The sequence below is a fragment of the Uloborus diversus genome, chromosome 3, assembly GCF_026930045.1.
Source record: "Uloborus diversus isolate 005 chromosome 3, Udiv.v.3.1, whole genome shotgun sequence".
NCBI classification, from domain to species: domain Eukaryota; kingdom Metazoa; phylum Arthropoda; class Arachnida; order Araneae; family Uloboridae; genus Uloborus; species Uloborus diversus.
In genome coordinates, this window is record NC_072733.1 from 94,804,529 (window position 1) to 94,827,944 (window position 23,416).

A 23,416-nucleotide genomic window follows, 5' to 3' on the forward strand; every position below is an offset into this window, starting at 1 on the left:
TTTAGTGAATTTGTGTGCTCAAGTTTGGGCTCTCATTAGGATACATGCATTGTATGGTCTCCATGATGTTTAAAATAAAAAACAAAGTGCCCTAAAGAAATTTTAAGAGATCTAACGAATATCCAGTACTTCTTAGGCTATCTTTTGAGGACACTTATTCTGAGATCAGCAGGGCATTAAAGGCACAATATATCAGAGCGCCCAAAAGATGTTCTAGAATGATTTCTAGGACCTTTTCTATGTGTATAGTGATAACTTACAATGTTTAAACGAAAAGCTGAAAGGCTAAGTTTCGTAAGTCAGACAACAATATTACATGTTTATTCAAGCAGAAATAATACCACAAGAGTTCACAACTCCCCAACACCTACCAGACCTAACACACAAGAGGTTGACAAGCAAAAAAGGAGAGAGAACGATTGGAATCGTTCACTATTTATACTTGCCTTTTTTGCATATGATTGGGCATCAAAGGATGCCAACCTAAAACTGAAACTTTACTCATGCCGAAAGAGTTGAGAAGTTAATCTAATCTGAATAAAGTCGATTTTACATTACATTAGGAATGAGAACGTGGTCGAATATTGTTTACCGATGTCTAGCATATAGTACGGTGGGTTGAAAAACTTTTTTTCTAATCAAATTCTAATAGTGCGGAAAACTTGCGCATTGGCATCCTAAAAATAATTTTAAAATTTACAATTAATTTTTGAAATTGCGCAAGAGCCCTCAAATTAAGAAAAAATAGAAAAAAAATCGGCAATTTTTAAAGACATATTCTTTTCAAAAAATAATCTACTTCATTTCTAATACAGTTTGTTAATTCCTAAATGTATACAAAAACTTGGGGACACGTTGTCAACCATTTGATTTCCCGCAGACAGCTTTAAATGCCATTTTTAAAGTAAAAGTCATATTATTTCAAGAATTCTTAAGCTGACATAAAGCAATAAAAATGTAGTATTAAACATTCATTTTAATGTTTTACATACATTTCTCTTATGCTGAAATGACTCAGGGCTCACCACATGCAGGCCGTCATTTGAAATTTTCCAGGGGGGATGCAATGGGGTGCAAATTTAATGGATTTCAACGGAAAACAGCAAAAATCACTCCCAACCAATTTCAAAGACTTATTTCTCAATGCGGGGGGGGGGGATGAACCACCCCAACCCCCTAAATGACAGGCCTAATCACATGGCGGTGGCAGCAAGTTGAGTCCCACTCACCACCCTAACCAATCGACCAACATATTTAGATGTCATTCATTATGCTGAAGTTCTTTAAATTCTCAATTCCTATCAAATGTTCTTGATCTGATTCGTATTTACTATGAAAACCTTCTCGGTTTTCACGCTTGCGACATTTTCCTTCAGCCTCTGTCACCAGTTTTGCTCATCTCTCTACCGATTGAGCATTGTATCAAATATTCAAGTTACGGCAGGGCTTTGGCTTTCAATGAATATTAAACATCCGTTTTAATGCTTTACTTATTTTCCCATTTTGTTAAAATATCTTAGGACCCACCATGTGGAGGTAGTAGCAATTCCCGTTCTCTCTCCCCCCCCTCCCGGCCTCTTCCCCGCAAATACCCAACCAACCAATTTATGTGTGAGTTTTGTGTTAAAGTTCTTTAAATTCTGACTTAGTATCAAATTTTTCATCCAAGATCTTCACTTGAATGCTGTCTACTTAGTAAAACCATGTGTGTTTTCACGCTCGCAAACTTTTCCACCAGTCTCTGTCACAAGTTTTACACATCTTTCTACTGATTGAGTACGGCATGGAAATTTCATCTTTTCGTTGAAATTTCTATACCTCGAACACATTCCAACAAGTGATCCAGAATTAGCTGTCAAGAAACCCAGATTCCTCAGGTACTCTCAACAGTTAACTGCGCTAACTGCCGTGTTAGGACTTAATATATCCCAAATTATTCCAACAAGCGTAATGCTGATACCGGAAAACTTATAGCAAAGACCTACGCTCCTGTTTGGTTTGATATTAAGGTGCATTACACCGTAAAACATGGTCTGAAGCATATACTAAAGGTCATTCAGATAATATAAAGGTCATTGATCAGCTCAAGTGTAAGCTGATACCACTACCGTTGTTGTCAACTATGGCAACAGAAGAATTTGAATTTCATTGAAAGTCAAAGCCCTGCCATAGCTTTAATATTTGATACCACACTAAATCGGTAGAGAAATGAGCAAAACTTGTGACAGAGGCTGCGAGAAACTGTTGCAAGCATGAAAACACAGAAGATTTTCATAGTAAATAACAATCAGAGCAAGAACATTTGATACAAAGTCAAAATTTAAAGTGAATCACACTCAAATTGTTTGGTTGATTGCGTAGGGTAGTGAGTTGGACTCGACTTGCTGCTATCGCTACCTGATTAGACTCATCATTTAGGGGATCAGAGTATGGTTTATTGCCCTCCATTGTGGCTTTGAAAAATAAATGTATTTACATTTGTGTGGGCGTGATTTTTGCTGTTTTCCGTTGAAACTTCCATTGAAATTGCACCCATTGAGCCCCTCCCCCCCCTGGAAAAATTTGAAATGACGGGCATGCACCATGGTGAGTCCTGAGTCATTTCAGCATAATTGGAATGTATGTAAAAAGTTAAAACGTATGTTTAATGGTACATTTCTATAGCTTTATGTCATCTTAAGAATTTTTTGAAATGATATGACTTTTACTTTAAAAATGTATTTTAAGGCTTTCTGCACAAACTCAAATGATCAACAATGTGCCTCCAAGTTTTTTCTACACATTTCAGTAACTACAAAGTGTGTTTTTTATACTATTAGAAATGAAGTAAATTGCTTTTTGAAAAAAATTTACATCTTTGAAAATTGCCGATTTTTTTCTATTTTTTCTCAACTTGAGGGCTCTTGCGCCATTTCAAAAATTTATTATAAATTTTTCAATTATTTTTCCCGCTATCAGGATGCCAATGCACAAGTTTTCCGCACTATTAGAAATTGATTAGAAAAAACTGTTTTTTCGGCCCACCCTAGTGCATAGGTTATGATTAGGGCAAACACATTGGTTTCCAGAACATTTCACTATGTTATAAAAATACCCAGAGGATATTAGAATGAACTCTTGGTCTATCCTTGTAATGACCTTAGGTTTTGAATTATTATACAACATTTCTATCAATGCTTTTATAGATTATTCTTTGTGTATCCAATAGGCGTGAACCGAGCTTGGCTCGGGTCTGACAGTAGGTAGCTCAGAGGTTTAATATTAAGATATTTGAATGGATATTTACCTCACACGATAATTTAATAAGAATAAAAGCAGAAAATAAATTAACACTAATTCATAATAGGTTTGTTTCAATTACTATTACACTATATCATACAGTAAGGGGAACATTTTGAAAAAATTTTAATAAAATATTCTTTATTCATTGAAAGATTTATAAAAAGAAAAAAATTGAACCAATCACAGTTGCAAAATAAGTACCCATATTCAGTTGACGTAAAACAACAGCTAATACTTACATTTCATTAAATCACTAGAGGCTCATCCCGACCCAGTTGGGTAAAAAAAATATCTTAAATAAATATTACAAAGGTATTTTTTATTTGAAAATTAATAGCAAGCAACATCTTTTGTTTCGTTTTTATGAGGTTTGAAACAAATTGATTTACCTCATTTCCTGATCAAGAGACCAACATAATTATCACTGAACAATACAATTTTCCTGTATGTAACCTTTTACTACATATTGTATAGTTGTACATTTGAGCTTCAGATTTGATGATGGCAATGGAATAAGAAATTTTTCTTGTATATTGTTATCACTTAAATTGGAAAAGGAAATATACAGGGACACCATGGGGATTCAAGAATTATGAGCCAACTGATCTGCTGCTGGTGCTGTAAGAACAATGCTCGAAATCATATTATTCCGTAGTGAATTCAATTGGGATTGAATTCCATTGCATACATTAGGATTAGACAAATTGAAGTTGTGCAATAAAATTACTGGGATAGTGCCTTTAATTTTAAAATTATGAAACAAAGTCCTGAGAAGTACCCTATTGAAGAAATTCTTCCAATTGCCCATCTTTCTCTTGTTAAACATACAGAGTCTTTCAAGGAGATATTCAAAGTAGTTTAAATGTAGAATGGCCAGTTTTTACACCTCTAAGTAAATTCCTGGCAGTTGCGTAAAAAAATATTGCAAAAGCCTGTTGATTGAGTTTTAGATATCGTTGAGTTTATTAATTTTTTCCAGTTCCACAATCAACATTAATTTACGTTCCTAGTTTTCATGTGCCAATCATGTTTTGTTTATTCTCTGCGGCAGTGGCAAAGAAAAGGTCCCCTATTGAGTGTCCACTTTATTAAAAAAATTTTGCCTTTAATTGTGATACCACTTAATATTGAACAACAATCATAGTATTTCTGCTGACGCTCTCCTTGCAATATGTTGTCACAGATCTTTTTTAAATGTTTGCCATAAAGCAATAGGATCAAAAGTTGACATAAAAGTTAAAATAGTTGTTAACAGTTCTCTGAGTTTAGGAGCAGAGTCAGAAAGTTACATGTATCAACTAAAGTTAGTTCCAAAGGTTAGTCGTCGTCTATAAGACCAAGTTCTTTACATGCTGCTTGATAGGCTGGCAGAATCCTTGACTGTCAAACGACTTTGAAAGTATGTAGGACCATGAAAATGTTCCAAATGAATTCTTATGTGACAAAAATCCAAAGGGATAGTAGGATGAATATTGTACATTCTACTAAGAGGCGACTCTTTCTCAATCCTGAGATGTCTTTCAACCTCTTGTACTCGTTGAAAAACTTGTTTTTTTCATATGCCTTCACATTTTTTTTTGGTACTTTCTTTTTGATGGGCTATTTGTGAGCTATATTACTTAAGTATATAGTTTTTAAATGCTGAAATACGGTCATCATGAAGAACAGTTCTCCAGCAGCTTAAATACATGTAAAGCTTTTGGCAGCTCTCATATTCACATCGTGATTTTATTTTTTTTTCACATGTTCCCATCCCTCAGCATTTCGTTCAAAGAGAGCTTTTAACCATTCTGCCATTGCGGATACGGGGCAATGGAAGTTAGTTTTTACGTATATAAGTATGAAACAGAAATGGGTAATGAAGACAAACTATTGGTATCAAAAAATTGTATAAATACATATATGCATAAATTATAGACTGTGTCACTCAGTAAGAATACACCTTTTGTATAGTGAAAAAATTTCCCAAATAATTGCAATCGTTCTGGAGATTACCTTGAACATATGAACATAGAAAAAAATCCACTCTCTCTCTTTATAATATAAGTATAGATATCGGACTATAGTGAACACGGTTTTTGATGCAAGAGAGTTTTGTTCAGGCTCTGATTTTGGTGGCAAGGAACAGTTGTCAGTTTAATTGGTGATTGACAATATCACCGGGGCTTAGGCTTTCAAAAATGAGCCCAAATGCATCTCTAGTATCCAAGAGATCTCTGCCTTCAGGAAATTTCTAGGATATATATCATAAATTGCAACACCAACAATTTATCGAGTATTCAAAAAGCACATTTTTAACACTAAAAGTTTCTTAAAATGTCTTCCTTTAGACTAATGCCAAACCTTCAATTGAAACAATAATGCTTCACTTTGCCATAAAAACTGAGTATGTTTTAAAGAACTGTTTATGATGAACAAAAATGTATCAAATAAACAAAGGAGGTTCTTGTACAATAAAGAAAGGATTCTTTTTATGCTGAACTTGATGTATATAACTAACAAAGGAAAGTAGAACTGCTCCTCACTGCAATATATATTTTTTTAATTGCTAGTTTGGCAAAAAGTTTTTTTTTTTAGGTAATTCAAGAATATTACAACTAGCATTAAAATTTCCTTACACTAATTCAAGAATTTTTGAAACAAAAATCTTGCGCAGTAATATAGTAAAATTGTTATTCCTCCAATCAGCAAATTCAAGCTTTTTACTCAAGAGTAATTTAATAATTTAAATGTACATATTAATAATGTATGCATTTCTTAACGTTAAATGTTCTTAAACAGTTATTTTGAAAGCTTTATGAAATCATAGCTTGCATAAGGAAATGTTAAAATTTTTAGCCAAATATTTTGTAAAAGAAGTATATACATGAGCATTTAGGAATGATTGAAACCAATTAAGAAAAAACTTTAAATACTTTAGTACACATTATCAAATACTGTTATGAGATTTTTTAAAAAATATCTCTTAACAAGAAATGACGGGAAAAATTGACAGAGAATAGTGAAACTTGTTTTTTAACTTTTTGCATATAATAAATTAGTAACTACTATATATTTGATATCAAAAAATCAGTTTATGTGTGCATTGAAAAATAAAGTTTCTACATGCATTTAAATGTTTATAGAGGTCCAAACATCCTTATTTGAAATTCATACAAAACAACCTATTTTTATATTTTTAACAGTTCTAATTTGAAATTAAAGTATAACTTGTGGCCAATTCTTAGACATTCAGCTGAATATATTACATCATTGGTAAGGTATCCTTAATTTCATCTACAGCTCTGCCAAGATAAAAACTTTAAGAGAGAAACATTCAATTGCTCAAAACAAATGAGGAATAGCCACAGCTATGACAATCATTATTGGAGCATCAATTATAAGCGACTAAACGACCATGATTATGCAACATTTTGATGAGGTTCAGGATGAACCACAAATATAAATGTGGTAATGATAATGTGATATCAATATTTTAAAATGTATCATTCAGTTCTATCAGGTACCACATCTGTTATTTTAAAGAATAATGTTATAGATTTTTCATCTAGAATTTGTTGCTCAAAAAGATCATAAAATACAGGCAAAAAATATTGTTCTGGGGAAAAAAGCTATTGCAGCTGAATGTCAGCACAAAATATCTTTTTCGATTGTCCTTTATCAAAATATGAAGAGAAGATTCATTAAAAATTAAGTTTTTATTACCATTGTTCACCAGGAGATTTTCTTTCAATTTGTCTTTTTGTTCCTCCAAAATTTCTTCCATGTACGATACTAATTTCCTCAATATTCCTTCAACATAAGAATCTAATTTATGTAGGTCATCAGTAAGTCCAACAAGTGTATCCAGAGTACCAACCTGGGTAATGAATTAAAAAATTTAAAAATTAAAATTCAACAATCAGTGTTCAAAATGAGACGAGCAACACAAAAAGTATTTAACAATATTAATAACAAGTATCCTCCCCCCCCCCCATAAAGAAACATATCCTCTTATCAACATTCAACCATAAGAGTGTCATGAAAGGGATGTCATCATGTGAAGTAAATGGTCTACAAGATGCAAGAAGTATAGAATAAGAGGAGAGACGCTGTAAGCTGTGAACTCCATAATGAGCATTTGCAGCCATAGATAGAAGTGGGGGGGGGGCAGAAGTTTAATCAAGAAAACAGCATACTTTAATTTAAAGGAGTAAGGGAAAAGGTTCAAAAAGGTTGGGGGATCACCCCCAGAAAATATTTGAAATTGGCGTATGAAAAATAACTGTAATTAATCTTTGGCTGTGTTTGGTTGCAAGGACAAAAGAGTAGAGAACATTCAAGGTCCATGGAGAAATTTTCAATATTGACTGTCAAAAATCTCAATTTTAGGAAATTTTTCGAGACTTGAGGGGAAAGTAATGTTGGAGTTCTGTCCTAAAATTCTTTCAAAGTTGATCTCAGTTTGCAGCTATTTTTTGTGACCTTAGCTTAGGAAAGATTGGCACTCTTCACAAAAATTTCCTAAAACAGAAGTTTCAAACACACAATTTTGGGTTATCTTTGTTGACGTTGCTGAAGGGTCGTCTAACATCCAAAGTTTTCGAAATTGAAGTTTAAAACTCTAATTTAGGCTGTCTTTGGTGACGGTAGGGGGTCTGGCATCTTTCCTACAATAATTTATCACACTACTGTTTCAAAAACACATTTTTGGCTATATTTGTACACGATAGGGGAAACGGGAAAATGTTCCAAACTGAAATATTTTTGGGAACTAAAATCAAATTTAGGCTATTTTTTGTGAAGGAAGGGTTTTGGGGCTCCCAAGCGGATATTTCTAAAAGCTCAATTTTGAACTATCTTTTGTGACATTAAGGAAACTGGGAAGCTTCAGCGAATCTTTCTGAATATTTTTTGATATTAATATTTGAAAATTACAACTAAAGACTTTTCTCCACCTCCTCGGCGATTGATGGGGGATGCTGGATGCCCCAGCGGCTTGAAAATTTACAAAAGCCATCCGGAACTTTTTAGAAATTGAAGTCCCAAAATCGTATTTTAGGCATTGTTTGATAACGATGTTATAAAACTGGCGGGGGTTCAGTGTGCCCCCATGAACTGTATTTTGAAACTGCAGTCAATTTCAGGCTAGTTTAGGCCAGAAGGGGTTGGTGGCTCTACGGAACAGTCTAAAAACGAAATTTTGAACTATAGCGATTATGTTGGAGAAAAAGGGGATCCGGGGTACATCCCCAAAAGTTCTTCGAAACTGATGATTGAAAAACGTAATTTTAGTTCGTTTTTGAATAAGTTAAGTGAGACGCTAATTCAGACCATCTTTGGTAGTAATGTTAGGAAATGGATTTCGGGGGCCCTTCACCACAAATATTTTGAAAAAGTCATTGAGCAATTTTTGATGACGGTAGGAACAGCTGTCCCCAGAAAAGACATTTTGGATTTTGGAGCCATCATTTTTAGAGGGGCAAGGGCCCTGTCCTCCTATCTCATCTGAAACCAGGCAGTTAATATATGATTTTAATTAGAAAAAATTGCTGTAAAGAAGGAAATTAAAAATGTAGATCATATATGTTTGACTCTCAGTGGAGTCGCAATTTTCCATTGTCTCTCCAATCTCCTCGACTGTTTTTGCAACCAAATGTAACATGCGTGTAAAGAGTCGATATTAATGGATAATGGATCAACACAATGTGCTCTAACATTCCATTTTTCTTAATATGCTATGCTGTTAGAAAATCAGCACTTCAATAATTGAACATTTCAAAATTCAGCATACAGTGCCTCCCAAAAGTGTTTGTACACTTTGAAAGTGTTTAGTAAAACCAAAATAACGCAAAACTGAATTTGAATATGAAGTCCAATATTTTTTCACATCATTCCTATGTCATTCTAAATAAAACCATGTAGTTTTTTCAAAATATTGACGGATCCTTTTTTTTGAAATGGGTCAAATAACAAAGAGACAGAGAAATAACATGACACAAAAGTCGATCGTGCACTGAAATATTTTCGAATAAATTCATGATTAAGATTATCATATGTCTTTTTTTATTATTTTTGCATTGTGTTGACCCTTAAAAGTCATTTAGCTTTAATTTTTTGCTTAATTATTCCTGAATATTGTGCTTATTACTTTAAAATGACTGGTATTCGTAAAAACCACAAACATCATTCTAAATTTGATTTTTTTTGCTCACAGTAGCAGTAAATTGGTACGAAATGTCTTTAAATTAGTTGATTTATACCATTCTATAGTGAAGTGCTTGATAAAATGTTTTAAAGAAAAGAATTGGATCGAAAACAAGGTAGGAAAAGGTTAACCAGCAAAGTCAACAAAGCGCGATCAGAGATTTACAGTAAAACAAAATTATGAAAAATTCTTTGTTTTTACAAATCCTTGAGGGGTTCTTGTAGTTTTAACTTTATTTTTACTGTGTGTAAATTAATTTTACAAAAATAGTACGGTTATTTTGTTCTAAAAGTTAATTCTTATCGATGCCACGAATTATTTAGACATTCTATTAACGTGCTTACTTTAGGTACTGAATTTCTGAAAATAAGTTGACTCCAGCATTTTATAAAAATATAAAGGTGTTATTTTATGTAAAATATAATAGGTATTTTGAAAGCATGTCTGCATAGCAAATAACTGTATGGTATTTTTGTACTGTTTATGTTTAGGATGTTTTGTTGAGACATTTCTACTTTTCATACATCGAAATTTGAGTAACGAAGCGCTTTTTTTGGCTGAAATAGTTATTGATTTTGGGGATGTTTTCCGCTTTAAACATCACAATTTGAATCGCTTTGCTCTTTTTTAGCAGAGTATTAGAAAAGTTTTTGTTCGATGAGATGCATGATGGAAAATAGCTTTTATTTCTATTGGTACATATTTCATTGGTGAGCTGTTATAGTAATTTGTCAATTTAAGCATTTTAAATACTTTCTAGTAATTGTTCTTTGTGTCCAAAACTTTCTAGTTTCTGGCCCCAAAGCAGAATACTTTACGATGTTCTGCAATGCAAAATCATTTGACAAAAATTGTTCTGCAAGCACTTCAAGCATTGTGCGCGAAAAAACGTGACATTTCCACAAATTGGGTGCCAAATTCAAAATTGTTTCATACAGGGTTTTTTTTTTTTTTTTTTTTTTTTTTTTTTTAACTGGTCTGTTGCTATTTATTTCTGTGGAATTGAGATATTTCCGGAAACATCACAGCTTTCAACCAAATGATTAATTAAAGAGCACTGAATTTGGAAAATTAGTTGATCATGAAAACTATATAAAATCAAAAAAAAACTTTAACAGGGTGTCAAACCTAAACCGATTGAGATTCTCCAAAAATAGTTTATATGCTTTCTAAAATGCATAGAAAGAGCAAAGATACAAAATTTTATAAAAATTCGAACGTAAGTATCAAACCACATTTTTTGGTTAATTTTGCATGGCATGAAGGAGCAATTAAAATAATGTTACTAAACAAATAAATTACTGAAATAATAAATAAAATGAGTCGAGTTTGGGTTGCATATAATAAAACAATTCAAAACTCTCTGAATAATTTAAATATTTTCTGGATGCAAAGGGATTGAAATCTCAAACAAGACAGGCAATTTCCGGTGATGGACGTGTTCCAATGTTGGCATGTTTCTAAAATGTACGAGTATGGCGGAAATTGCAGTGGATGAAAATCGATTGGGAAAATCCTACAAAGGACTTATCGAAATCAACATTGCAAGCTTTCCACCAAATTATCGTTATTTGCGAGATATTATCGTTATTTTATCGTAATTTGCTAGAATTTTAGATTTTCTTCTAATTTTAAGAAATCTGCAGAATTCTATCTTGAGTTGGAAGATATTTGTAGAAAATCTGCAGTTTCTGCAGCTTTTCTGCACTGCAGTATCTGCAGATTTTCGGCACAGCGTTTTCTGCAGATTTTCGGCACAGCGGTTTCTGCAGATTTTGGACACCGCAGTTTCTGCAGATTTTCTGCACCGCGGTTTCTGCAGATTTTCTGTGGAAATTTCACTGAAATTTGCAGCATTTCTGCAGAAAATATGTCAGTTTTCCTCTCACATTTGAACAGGATTGTTCTGCAGCTGAGGTATCTGTTCTGCGACGTACGTCGCAAATTTAGTAGAATTCTGCTTTGTGGGTTTCTGGTATTTTTGAAGCGTATATTCGTGATGTTTTTTGTTGTGGTTTTATGTTGTTTTTATATATATTGTGTTCTGAAGTGCTTTGATCATATTTTTTTATGTGACTTTTTCCTGTTGGCGCTAAAAAAGCATCGCTAAGAACGATGTATGACATATGTCGTCATACATTGTTTTCTTGGCTACGCTTTCTTGGCGCCAACAGAAAAAAGTCGCCAAGGGTGGGGTATATCACATCAGTTCCCAAAATAAGTATAAATGATTTCTTGATTATAATACTCAATAATTGCAGTTAATCTTAAAATCTTCATATTAAGGTTAATTCTAAAGCAGCCAATAAAATTTAAATTAAAAATTTAGCAAAGAAGAAATATAGGTATAGAAAAAACTATTCGTACAAATCTGTATACCACCACATTTTGTGTAAACTTTGCTCCTGATGCATATGTGCATTATTTTCGTTGAAATTTTATTGATGAAATATATCTTAAAATATAATAGGGAACATTTTCAGAATTAAAGTATTTATAATTTTTATAAACTCTGAAATCTACTTTCGGTGTCATCTACCACATGGGTGTCACCCGGGGCAAACCACCCCATCTCAGGAACTTGGACTTAGGGAAAAAAAAGCTTTTTTTCTCTCAAATTACAACTTTCAAAAATTGAAAGCACACGATTTGATCAATATCTATTTGTTAAATGTTAAAGGGGGACAAATTATAGGTAATCCTTTTCAATTTTTTTGAAGGGATTTTTAAGTCATCTCATTTTTAAACTCGTAACTATTGGAAAATTTGATTTTTAAATTGAATTTCTAACGCTGTATGCGTCTTGGGTTTACAAAAAAAAATGCGAAATTTTCATAAAAAGGAATTAAAATTTTAATTCCTGTTTAGAGGTTTTCCCTTTTCTCCTAAAGGGAGAGAAGGAATTGAAAAATACAATTTTAAAAAATTGGGAGTCGGAGTCGGCGTTTCAAAATCCAGGAGTCGGAGTCGGCCATTTTCCTTCCGACTCTGCAGCCCTGGTCAATGCAAACTCAAAATCACTAAAACTATACATAGTGTAGCAACATTTATACATTTCTCTTTTATACGTTTTTATCAATTACACGTTTTTCAAATTGGTCCCTGCAGAGTCTAATACACATTAACGTTTACCTATTATACGTTTTTTCATTTATACGCTCTTTTCATACAATCCATTCAAAAACATATAAACGGTGCTCTACTATATATTCAGAAGTGTACACACTCATGATAAACACTTCAATATTTATTAAATCCTCTACCATCTGCAGGGAGAGCTTTGCAAGTCTCGCAAAGAGGATGTCAACCACTGACTGCTCTCCTAACTAATTCAATCCCCCAACAATGCTTTCCGGCAATTTTATCATAATAGCAGGTATTTTAGAGAAGCCTATTTTATGACAATAAATTTAAATACAAGGAGTATTCTCAGCCCACTTCAAAATTTTAGGGACAGATTTTTTAATGTAGAACTGTATCTGAAGGGAGGAAATTGGGGGGGGGGAATAACTTTTCCAACATCCAAAATGTCTGAAATATCAAAACTTGTGTGGCGGAGAAATCCATAATTGAAGTAAGTTTTAGGAGAACCTCGATAGATGGCGCCAGCAGCTAAGGAAGCACACCAAACTGATCAGGGGTTTGCCCCCTATACAGACCCCTTGAGAGGGAGTTGAGGGTGTGAGCCAGGAGGTCTCGGAGTAGTGCGTCTTCTGCGTTGGTGACCGGCTGCTCTCATAGCATGGAGTTCCAGCAGAATGATGTCGAAGGTATTCCTCCATTGAGTTTTGGGTAAGTCCACACTCCCTCTCCTCCCAGAATCAGTGTACTGTATTTAGTGACAAAATAAATTGATTTATACGCCAGATTTAGCTTTAGCGTAACTGATAATTTACCTGTGATGGCAGGAGCTAACATCTACACAACGCAATCCCACGGATAGTCCTCCATCACATTGGTGCAGTGACCATTTTTTCCTGCCGTTTAATCTAAAATATTTTGAAAAGTAATCGCCGTGGTTGTTCGATACGTTTTTTTGAGAAAAAAAAATAGATAGTTTAGAAGATTCTATGCTGGTATCGAACGTCGACCATGCCGGTTCTAAGCCTAATGCGATCTGGATGCATCTGTGAGAGTTTTCAAAATATGTTTTATTTGAATTTAGATTTGTAACAATTTTGTGAACGCTTACTTTAATATGCAATTATTTTTGAGATATTTCCATAAAATTACGATTCAGAAGAGTTTGAAAATTTTTGCTTCATGCATTGTTTTTGAATGATCATTGAATTGACTCTGCGCTACAGTTATTTATTTAAGCGGTTTTTTTTTCCTATAAATTGCTCATGCTTTTGGTTGTTTTCACTTATTTATTATTTTATAATGCATTTATTTTGTGTAAAGCAATCGCAAAATGTTTCATATAAAGTGCATTTTGGGGTAACGAAAAATCTTTGCTAAGTGATGTGGGAATTTTTATTTAATTTCTCAATTTTACTGAAGCTTACTAATAATTAATTGTGTGTTAGGTTAAGTGTCATAATGTATCGTAGGGGCAGAGCAGCACAGAACATAATTGTTCAAAACAATACAGCAAATATGGCATTAATAGATTTAGTTCCAAAGTTTTCCGGGGACGACACTATTAACGTAAAGAAATTTTTGAGCAAAATAAATGAAGTAGGACAGTTAAGCGATTGGTCGGACGAAGAGAAATTGTTCATTCTGAAACTTAAACTCACCGGGGCAGCTGAATTGTTTATTTCGACAGTCGCGGGAGAAAATGATTTCAACACGGTTGCGAATTTGCTAATAGAACGGTTTGAAAGAAAAATTTCAATTACAGGTGCATTACATGATTTGGCAACATGCTCCCAAAAGCCAACAGAAAACGCATTTGATTTCGGTCTAAGAATTAGGAAAGTTGGAGCCCAGGTTTATAGCGCAGGGAATATGGTACTAATGCCAGAAGTAAGCCAGAATTTGCTTTTTGCAAGGTTTCTAGCGGGATTGAAAGCAGACATTCAGCGATTTGTTTTGAGTAAGAACCCGCAAACGTTAGATGAAGCAATATCAATCGCTTCACAAGAGGAGGAAAACAATAAAATTCACGAGGCGTCAGTAAAACAAACAGAAATTAGTGATGTACACAGAGTACAAAACGAAATTATCAGTGAATTGACCAGTCAATTAGCAAAATTAAGCACCGAAGTGCAAACACTAAGAGCTCAAACGAACGCGGTTAATGTGCAGGAGCAAGGGAATAGTAATCCAGAGTTTAGGGGGAATTCCTACAGAACCATCGCACATACAGGTAGGGGTTCGTTTACCCACAATAGGGGACGAGGCCAGTTTAACTTCAGATGTCATTATTGTGGAGGCGCAAATCACAAGCTATCTGAGTGTTATGTCAAAGATAGAGATATGAGACAACAAAGGCAAACAAGGAATAGATCCAATTCACGAGATCGTAATAATTATCGTGGGAGAAATAATCAAAATTTAAACTTCAGGGGGAGAAGGCATTAATTAATTTTAGCAGTTACAGGGTCCACCCTTCTCCCTCCTCAAACCCATACCCTAATTACAGTTTGCCGACGATTGATGTCGAAATTAACGGTGTAAAATATAATTGGCTTTTGGACACGGGTGCCTCAATTTCTTTACTCGGACCCAGTATTTTTGAAAAATTAGAGAAAAAAGATTTGCAAGAGATCAAATATAATATTTCAGCCAGAACTATTAATGGGGGGAATTTAGAAATCCAGGGTTGTTTTAAAGTTGTTTTGAAAGTTCAAAATTTACCTTTAGAGCAAATTTTTTACACAACTAAGCATGACTTTAACCAAAATTATCAAGGAATCCTAGGGTTTGATTTTTTACAATATAGAACTGCAAATTTAAACTTATACGATAACACTTTGCAAATCATGAACACAAAGATACCAATTACATCGAGAAACACAGTTGTTAATATAATTGATTTGGGAGAGGAAATTAAATTAAAACTTAATAAGAAAATTTTAATTCCGCCACATTCGAGCTCAGTTATTTACGTTGAAATGCCCATCTGTACAGACAATTGCATTAGTGCTAGTATTAAGAAGAATTCCAAGTTAAAAGGTGTCTCGTTTGACAGTGATAAAATTAAGATTGACCATAGTAATAAACAAGCGGCAATCAGAGTTAATAACACCACTGATTCAGGCATTTTTCTAAATAAACACACTAACATTTGCTATGTAAGCAATTTTGAGGAGCTCCCCTCAGACATCCCAGTTTCAAGGGATTTACCTGAACCATTGACGGAAAAAGATTTCAACATGAGCGGATTGAGTGCAAATTTAAAATCAAAAATTTTCAGTATTTTAAAAGATCATGAATCTGCTTTTGCTAGGACGACAATGGAGTTACAGGAAGCACGAACAGAACCTCATAAGATTCAGCTACATCATAATCACCCCATCAAATGTCCCATTTACAAAATTCCATTCAATTTAAGGGAAGAATTTAGGAGACAAATTCAAGATTTAGAATCAGCTGGCATAATTTCAAAATCAAAATCTTTGTATAACGCCCCAGCTCTTTTTGTTAGGCAAACAAATAAATGGAGAATGGTTCTTGATTTCAGAAAGTTAAATGAAATTACTGAAACGCATGACTTTGAAATTCCGACTTTAGACGACATTTTGCACGAAATTTCAGGATCTAATTATTTTAGTTCTCTTGATTTAAAAACTGCATTCAATCAAATTCCAATTGACCGGAGAGATAGGCACAAAACAGCTTTTTCTACTCCTGACGGAAATAAGTATGAGTTTAATCGCGTTTGTTTTGGTCTCCGAAATGCTCCGAAAGAGTTCCAACAAATTGCCACAAATGTATTAGGAGATTTACTACACAAAGGAGCACTAGTCTACATAGATGATATTCTCTTGTATTCAAAAACTCAGGAAAATCACTTAAAACTCCTTGAGGAAGTTCTTCATCGATTTGAGAAAATTAGACTAAAATTTAATCCAGCAAAATGTCAATTTTTCACTAAATCTTGTAAATTTTTGGGATTTATTGTAACTCCCGAGGGTTTGCACATAGATAAAGACAAAACTGTTACTATAAATGAGTTTTTACCACCTAAGGATCAGGGGTCAGTAAAGTCATTTTTGGGATGTTGTAATTTTTACCGTAGATATATTAATAATTTCGCAAAAAGGGCTTTACCTCTTACTAATTTACTTAGAAAAGATACTCCCTTTGTTTGGGATAAAGCGGCTCAAGATGCTTTTGAGGATATTAAGCCCTCCCGTGCTAGCTTTGCCAGACCCAAATGCACAGTTGCAAATCACCACAGACGCTTCTGCTTTGGGTATTGGGGCAGTTCTTGAACAAAAGTATCAAAATGGGGAAGTAAAACCATTATATTTCTACTCCAAAAAGTTAAACCCATCTCAATCAAAGTATAGTGCATATTTTTAGAGTTTTTTGCTATTTATTGTGCTTTGTCTTTCTTTCGGGCATTTCTAATTGGCAGGAGGTTCAAAGTGTTTTCCGATCATAAGCCACTGGAAGGATTTCTTTCAAACAAAAATTCTTCCTCTAAAATTCTCAGGTGGAAATTAGCATTAGAGGAGTTTAATTATTCCATAGAATACGTGAAAGCCAAATTTAACGCGGTCGCGGATCACCTATCAAGATGTGTGAACACAGTAACCATCGTTTTCCCAAATAACGCCGAGCTAATACAAATGCAAAAGGAAGATCCAAAATTAATCAAAATTATCCATGCACTAGAAAAGAATGAGAGTGATAGATATCCCAATTATATATTTAATGAGGACAATGTCCTAATTCACGTCTCACCACGCAACAATAGATCACCAAGAAGGGATCCAAAACACCAAATCTGTGTACCTCACTCGCTCAAAGCCAAAGTTCTCGAGTCTGTTCATTCTCAAGTGGGAGGTCATTTGAAATTTTTAAAGACTTACAACAGGTTAACTGAGAATTTCTTTTGGCCCTTCATGTACAGAGATACAAAAAATTTCGTAAGATCATGTACTACTTGTTTGTCTAGGAGAAACGCGTTTAAAATACCTTCTGCGCCGTTACAACAGGTAGATCAGAGTGAGTCACCCGGAGAGAAATGTCACATCGATGTTTTCGGTCCATTAAAGACCACTCGGGCAGGTAATATGTATGTGCTTTCTATGATTGACGCATTCTCTAAATACATACACCTTGCTCCCCTATCAAATTTGAGAGCGCACACAATCTCACAAACATTTTTCGAAAATTACATAGTACATAGAGGTTGCCCGCATGTTCTTATAGCCGACAACGCAAAATATTTTTATTGTTCTGAATTCTCAGATTTTTGTAAGACTCAGGGTATTAAGAAAAGACACATCTCTGCGTATTCCGCTAACGTCAACGGAAAAATCGAGAGGACAATCCAGAGCCTTGCAAATATCCTTGCAGCCTTGTCTTCTGACAGTGAAGAATGGGACACTCAGTTACCTCAGACTATGTTAGCTATGAATTCCGCGATTCATGAAGTCACTCAGGTCTCGCCCTTCTTTCTTGAACATGGCAGGGATGTTCGGCTCCCATATACACTGGGGAACGCACCAAAATTTGACACACAGTCAGAGTATATAACACACCTAATTGAGTCATTGGATAAAATTTTTCCAAAAGTCAGCCGTTACATAATTTGAACGAGCAAGAGAAGAAAAATATAGATAGAAGCAGACTAGGTCAAAAAGAGGAATGTTACAATTATCAGGTAGGGTCGCTTTGTTCTGTAAAGAACCCAAATTTAAAGAAAAATATTTCTGCTAAGTTGAGACCCAAATATGAGGGACCATACAGAGTTATTGAGAGATACACAAATGTTAACTATAAGGTTAGACATGTTGAGAATACAAGAAAAGTGTTAAGGGTCCATGTCAATAGATTAATTCCTTACACTCAGAGGTTTAGCTATTTACACTTGACAGGAGATGAAAACATTATTCAGGACACACAGGTAGAGAAACCATGCGATGTTCAGCCAAGTAATTTGTTAAGTGATTCTCATGATAGAAATGTATTAGAAAATCATTCGCAAAGGTATAACCTAAGACCGAGGTAGAATTTTTGCCCATTCGTTGATATGTTTATCGTTCATTCATTCATCCATTTTTTTTTAAAATTGTTATTGCGTTTTTTTTTCCTCGCACATGTACATGCTCATTAATTTTAAGTATGGCAGAATTGTAAACATGTGAGGGATTGACAGATAGGGATTTTGATTTCATCGAGCTGGCCACTTGGTGTTGTCTTGGTCAATTTTTGTCAATAATCTGTTCATTGTAGGTAGGAATTGATCACCAGGGCCAGGGGTTCAGTTTTCGCCTCCGCGTGGCAGGTTTTCCTTAACTTGTTTAATTAAATCTTCCTTCAAAAAAAAAAAAAGTCAACAGATGTTTTTCATTGTTTTTTTTATTAATTGCAAAATTAGTAGTTTTCCTTAAAAAAAATCGAATACTCTCACAATAGCATCCAATTGCATATGGTTTACAATGTTAGATTTTTTCTACAATGTTAGATATTTTTAGTAAAATTTAAAAAAAAAAAATGTACTGGGGAGTAGTGGACTTACCGTGGCAAAAGTCAGAGATTATAAAAAAAAAAAAAAAGGAAATTCTCACTTGCAGAAAAATAGTGAGAAGGTCACCTACGTCTTCAAAGTTGAGTTGTGAGTCTCTTGGATTTAGAAGCAAACTTCCCACCACTGCGAATTTTTAACTGTGAATCTCGTCGAAAAGAATTTTTTTTTGTGACTTCCATCTGCCCAGCTCTCTGATACAGAAGCTATATCGACCTAAATATAGTTCATTATAGTGAGTGCTGCCGTAGAAACTGACACCAACATCAACGCAGAAGTATCTTCAAAACCTCTTGTGCCTTATTACATCCGACGGACTCTAGTTGCTCTACTGGATTCTATGAAAAGATTGGTACAAAGGTTACATTTCCTTGGTTCTTCAAAACGAGTGAAAATATTGAGATCTTTGAGCGGACTTCAGACAAATTCACTCTAAGCTACTGTGTCCACGTTGAACTTTCACATAAGATAGGCATCATGTGGGTTTCCTTACTATAATAGTGCTGATGTTCCATCAAAACACATGGATGACATTTTATGAAAGAAAAAAAATGACTTTCTCATCCACAGATTTTGAACTTTAGTCATTTGTATTTTAATAATTATTTGTTAACACATTATTGCATGATATATTCCAGAAACTTCGCTTGAAATGTACTTACAGCATTTTGAACTATTTTGTATTATGTGTAACCAGTTTCATGTTGAGTGGTTATTTTTGAAAGGGGGGGAGGAGTGTGGCGGAGAAATCCGTAATTGAAGTAAGTTTTAGGAGAACCTCGATAGATGGCGCCAGCAGCTAAGGAAGCACACCAAACTGATCAGGGGTTTGCCCCCTACACAGACCCCTTGAGAGGGAGTCGAGGGTGTGAGCCAGGAGGTCTTGGAGTAGTGCGTCTTCTGCGTTGGTGACCGGCTGCTCTCATAGCATGGAGTTCCAGCAGAATGATGTCGAAGGTATTCCTCCGTTGAGTTTTGGGTAAGTCCACACTCCCTCTCCTCCCAGAATCAGTGTACTGTATTTAGTGACAAAATAAATTGATTTATACGCCAGATTTAGCTTTAGCGTAACTGATAATTTACCTGTGATGGCAGGAGCTAACATCTAGACAACGCAATCCCACGGATAGTCCTCCATCACACTTGTAAAATAAGCAACAAAACCATGAATGCATTAGTTGGATTGTACTAACTGATTTAATTGTATAAAGAGCAAAAGTCTTCTTGAAAAGTATAATTTCCAGCTCCTTTCCAGTAGAAAAGTATTTCAATTGATATTATGCATTCCAATATACATGATAATGCAGAGCAATTTCTGTTTTTGAACTAACAGGTTTGACACAGCTTATTAGCACAAAAATATATATACATATACATTCAATTTGCATAGTATACTGTAATGTAAAATATAATAACATATATACATACAGAGTAGAATCTTATACAAATACAAAAGTGACGAACAGCAACAGGCTCTGGGCCCAGCTAGGCTGGTCCTTGATTTAACATCTCCAGCATTTAATATTTTCTTACATTTGAAGGTTTTTTTCTCAAATTTCTTCAATGTTGTTAGTGTTATTTCTTCCCGTTCATTACATTATTCTTTTCACCTTATTCCCGCCTTTAATGTTTTAATCCAAATAAATGATAATTTGATTCTGCTCATTTTTCCCTAACAAATTAAAAATTATATTAGTTTTGAAAACAAAAACCTAGTTCATACCACTGTCATAACTTCTCTTCTCTCATCCCACTAAAGAAATGCATGGAGAAAAGTGTATATTATTCATTAGAGGCAATGTTATGCCTGAAAGAATTTAACTCAAAACTGCATTGCTCATTGTTGCATGAAGCCTAGATTTCCATTAACATTGGATGGGGACTCTGATGAAGAAAAGGTTAACTCATTAAATATTGATGACTCTTTCAACATTGAATTCAATTTTGAAGAATTTAAGGATTGTAATGCAATAGTATCACAGAAGTTCCAGAAATATCCAACTTAGTGGAGTCGTCAGACAGCAAGGGTGAAGACCTGGAAGTCAAATTCAGAACTTCACTATGACTTGACGACTATGATAAAAGTACTAAATGACTCAGAAACGTTTTTTCACAGAAGAAAAGCTTCCTCCTCAGACAAACAAAAAATATGCCACTTCATATATGAAATTAATTTTTATATTTGCCATTAACGTAACAATAACTTATTGATAATTGCAGACTACTTTATACAAATAGTACATATATAGAAATATTTATAACACAAAGAGAGAAAATTTACATGCAGGGGTAGGCTGGGAATTGAACCATCAGTAAATTTACTACATCAAATGTGGCAATGCAAAAGCTCACTTGGCTGCCTATTTTGCTGCTCAAACCCAAAATATTCAAAACAACAAAATGCAGATTGACATTACTTATAGCAAATTATAGAAGTACCCACCTTTAAATCTGGTATATGGAACTTGTAATTAATAGATAAGTTTGGTTTTGTAGCTAAATTTAACTTTTCCCAGGTTTGTTGAATCGTTTTGTCCCCAGGAGCACTTATTAGCCAAAATTCAGGCATGTTGGAACTGGAAAAAAAATTTTTTTTTTTTAATCGTAACAAGCTCAAAATTTGCATTTGGAACATCAAAAATTTAAAACAGGGTTTGTACTCAAACTTACAGATGTTTAAGTGGTAGAAGCACATAATAGACAAGAACGAGCAAGTTTTACTGAGACAGATGCAATCAGATTTTGTAAGGCGTAAAAAATGGGGGAAAATGTGTAAAAGAAAAAAAAAAGCTAAAATATGTAAATTTTACTCTTAATTTGTAATAGTTGGCAGGTATATAACTTTTTTATATTTCTCTTTCTTATTACGACCAAGAAATTCAAGAAAGAGATAATATGCAAAATATAATCTGAGATCCCCCCACCCCTTTACAAACAAAAATGAAAGTGTGTTGTACAGTTTTCTTAGATTTGCACACAAAAACCAAATTTCAAAAGAAAAAACATTAAGGTTTTACAACTTTTATCTATTTAAATTTCTGTATGATTTTTTCGGATAAAATGTTGGTAAACAGGGTTGAATACGTAAGTAGATTGATTAGTGATTTCTTTTGAATAAATGTTAACATTTTTGCGTCAAAGAAGCTTTGCTAAATTTTAAAAATGTTATTTACTACAAAGTCTTTTTTTAGCTTCCATAATATTAAATTAAAAGTTTAAAAAGATGCGATTGCAACTTTTATCAATTCAAAAGGCACCAAAGTCGAATAGTTTATGTTACAACAATACAGAGCTCCATTGATTACAGTTACCAGTTAAAGCCAAATGAAGAGGAGTTAATATTTAAATAACACGTAATACAAGTACCTATAGATTGTAATTTTTTTACTGCTATTAATGATCTCGTACATTTAAAAATAGATGTGAACTCTCATATCTAGGACAAAGTTTTGATTTGGATTTTTTTTAAAAATGCATGCTCTGTCGAATTTTGCAAAGGATTCTGTGGTTAAAAATAATACTAATAAAATTGACTAAATTTGAGAGATGACTAAAACTAATTTAGTTTCTTTCTGAAACGTTCTCCACATATCTTCAGCTTTTTCCAATTAGAAACTGCGAATTCTTTTATTCATCAAAGTACTATTTTGTCTGAGTAAACGGAAGCTGTTGAAAAGGGTTGAAACCAGTGGAAGGGGGAAATACATAAATATACATCATCAGAACATAATTTAGCACGAAAAATACTGAAAAGAAATGGATGTTTATTTTTGTAATTTCAACATCAATAGACACAAAGTCATCGAGCTAGTTTTTAAAAGATGACATGAACTTGTACATTTAACTACGGATCAAAATCTCTTCAGGGGTATTTCTAAACAGAAAATCCCACAACAACAGCTTTAAACAAATCAGCATAGTGTAAAAATGGCATGAAATCTAAAATAATAGTTTACATTAAGCACAAACCTCACCGATAGAAGGGCTCAACAAATCATGTGACTGACAAACCACCGTCCTCCGATGTTTTGGAATGCCAATGTTTAGTGTTGCCACTTTTATTTTCCCTATTGATGAAATTAGAATGAATCTTTATTTCACTTCATTTTACCATTTGATAAAGGATACGTTCGAAAAGAGGGAATGATCGCACCGGTGTCACCCAGAGCGTACGGAAATGGCTAATGACAGCTGTTCCGCCCTAGAGTCCCTATGTGAAAACGTAATTTTCAGAGTTGCGACAACAGCTACGCTCGGAAAGCGCAACCGGTTACAGGGGGGGGAAGGTAGGGTTGCCG

The 23,416-nt window shown here is 34.0% G+C and overlaps 1 protein-coding gene across 2 annotated transcripts in view; it reads right to left on the reverse strand.

Annotated features, from left to right (window-relative positions):
* Window positions 1–23,156, reverse strand: part of LOC129219290 (V-type proton ATPase subunit C 1-B-like) — a 91,936-nt gene extending 68,780 nt beyond the window's left edge. The window contains exons 1-3 of one of the 2 annotated variants that reach the window (XM_054853627.1): window positions 23,093–23,156; window positions 21,562–21,694; window positions 6,988–7,141 (exon numbers count right to left, since the gene is read on the reverse strand). In XM_054853627.1, the coding sequence (XP_054709602.1) occupies window positions 6,988–7,141; window positions 21,562–21,687 (280 nt within the window). In that variant the 5' untranslated portion in view covers window positions 21,688–21,694; window positions 23,093–23,156. Of the gene's footprint in view, window positions 1–6,987; window positions 7,142–21,561; window positions 21,695–23,087 lie in introns of both variants that reach the window. The other variant, XM_054853628.1, reaches the window with a different exon arrangement.
* Between the last annotated feature and the right edge of the window lie 260 nt (window positions 23,157–23,416).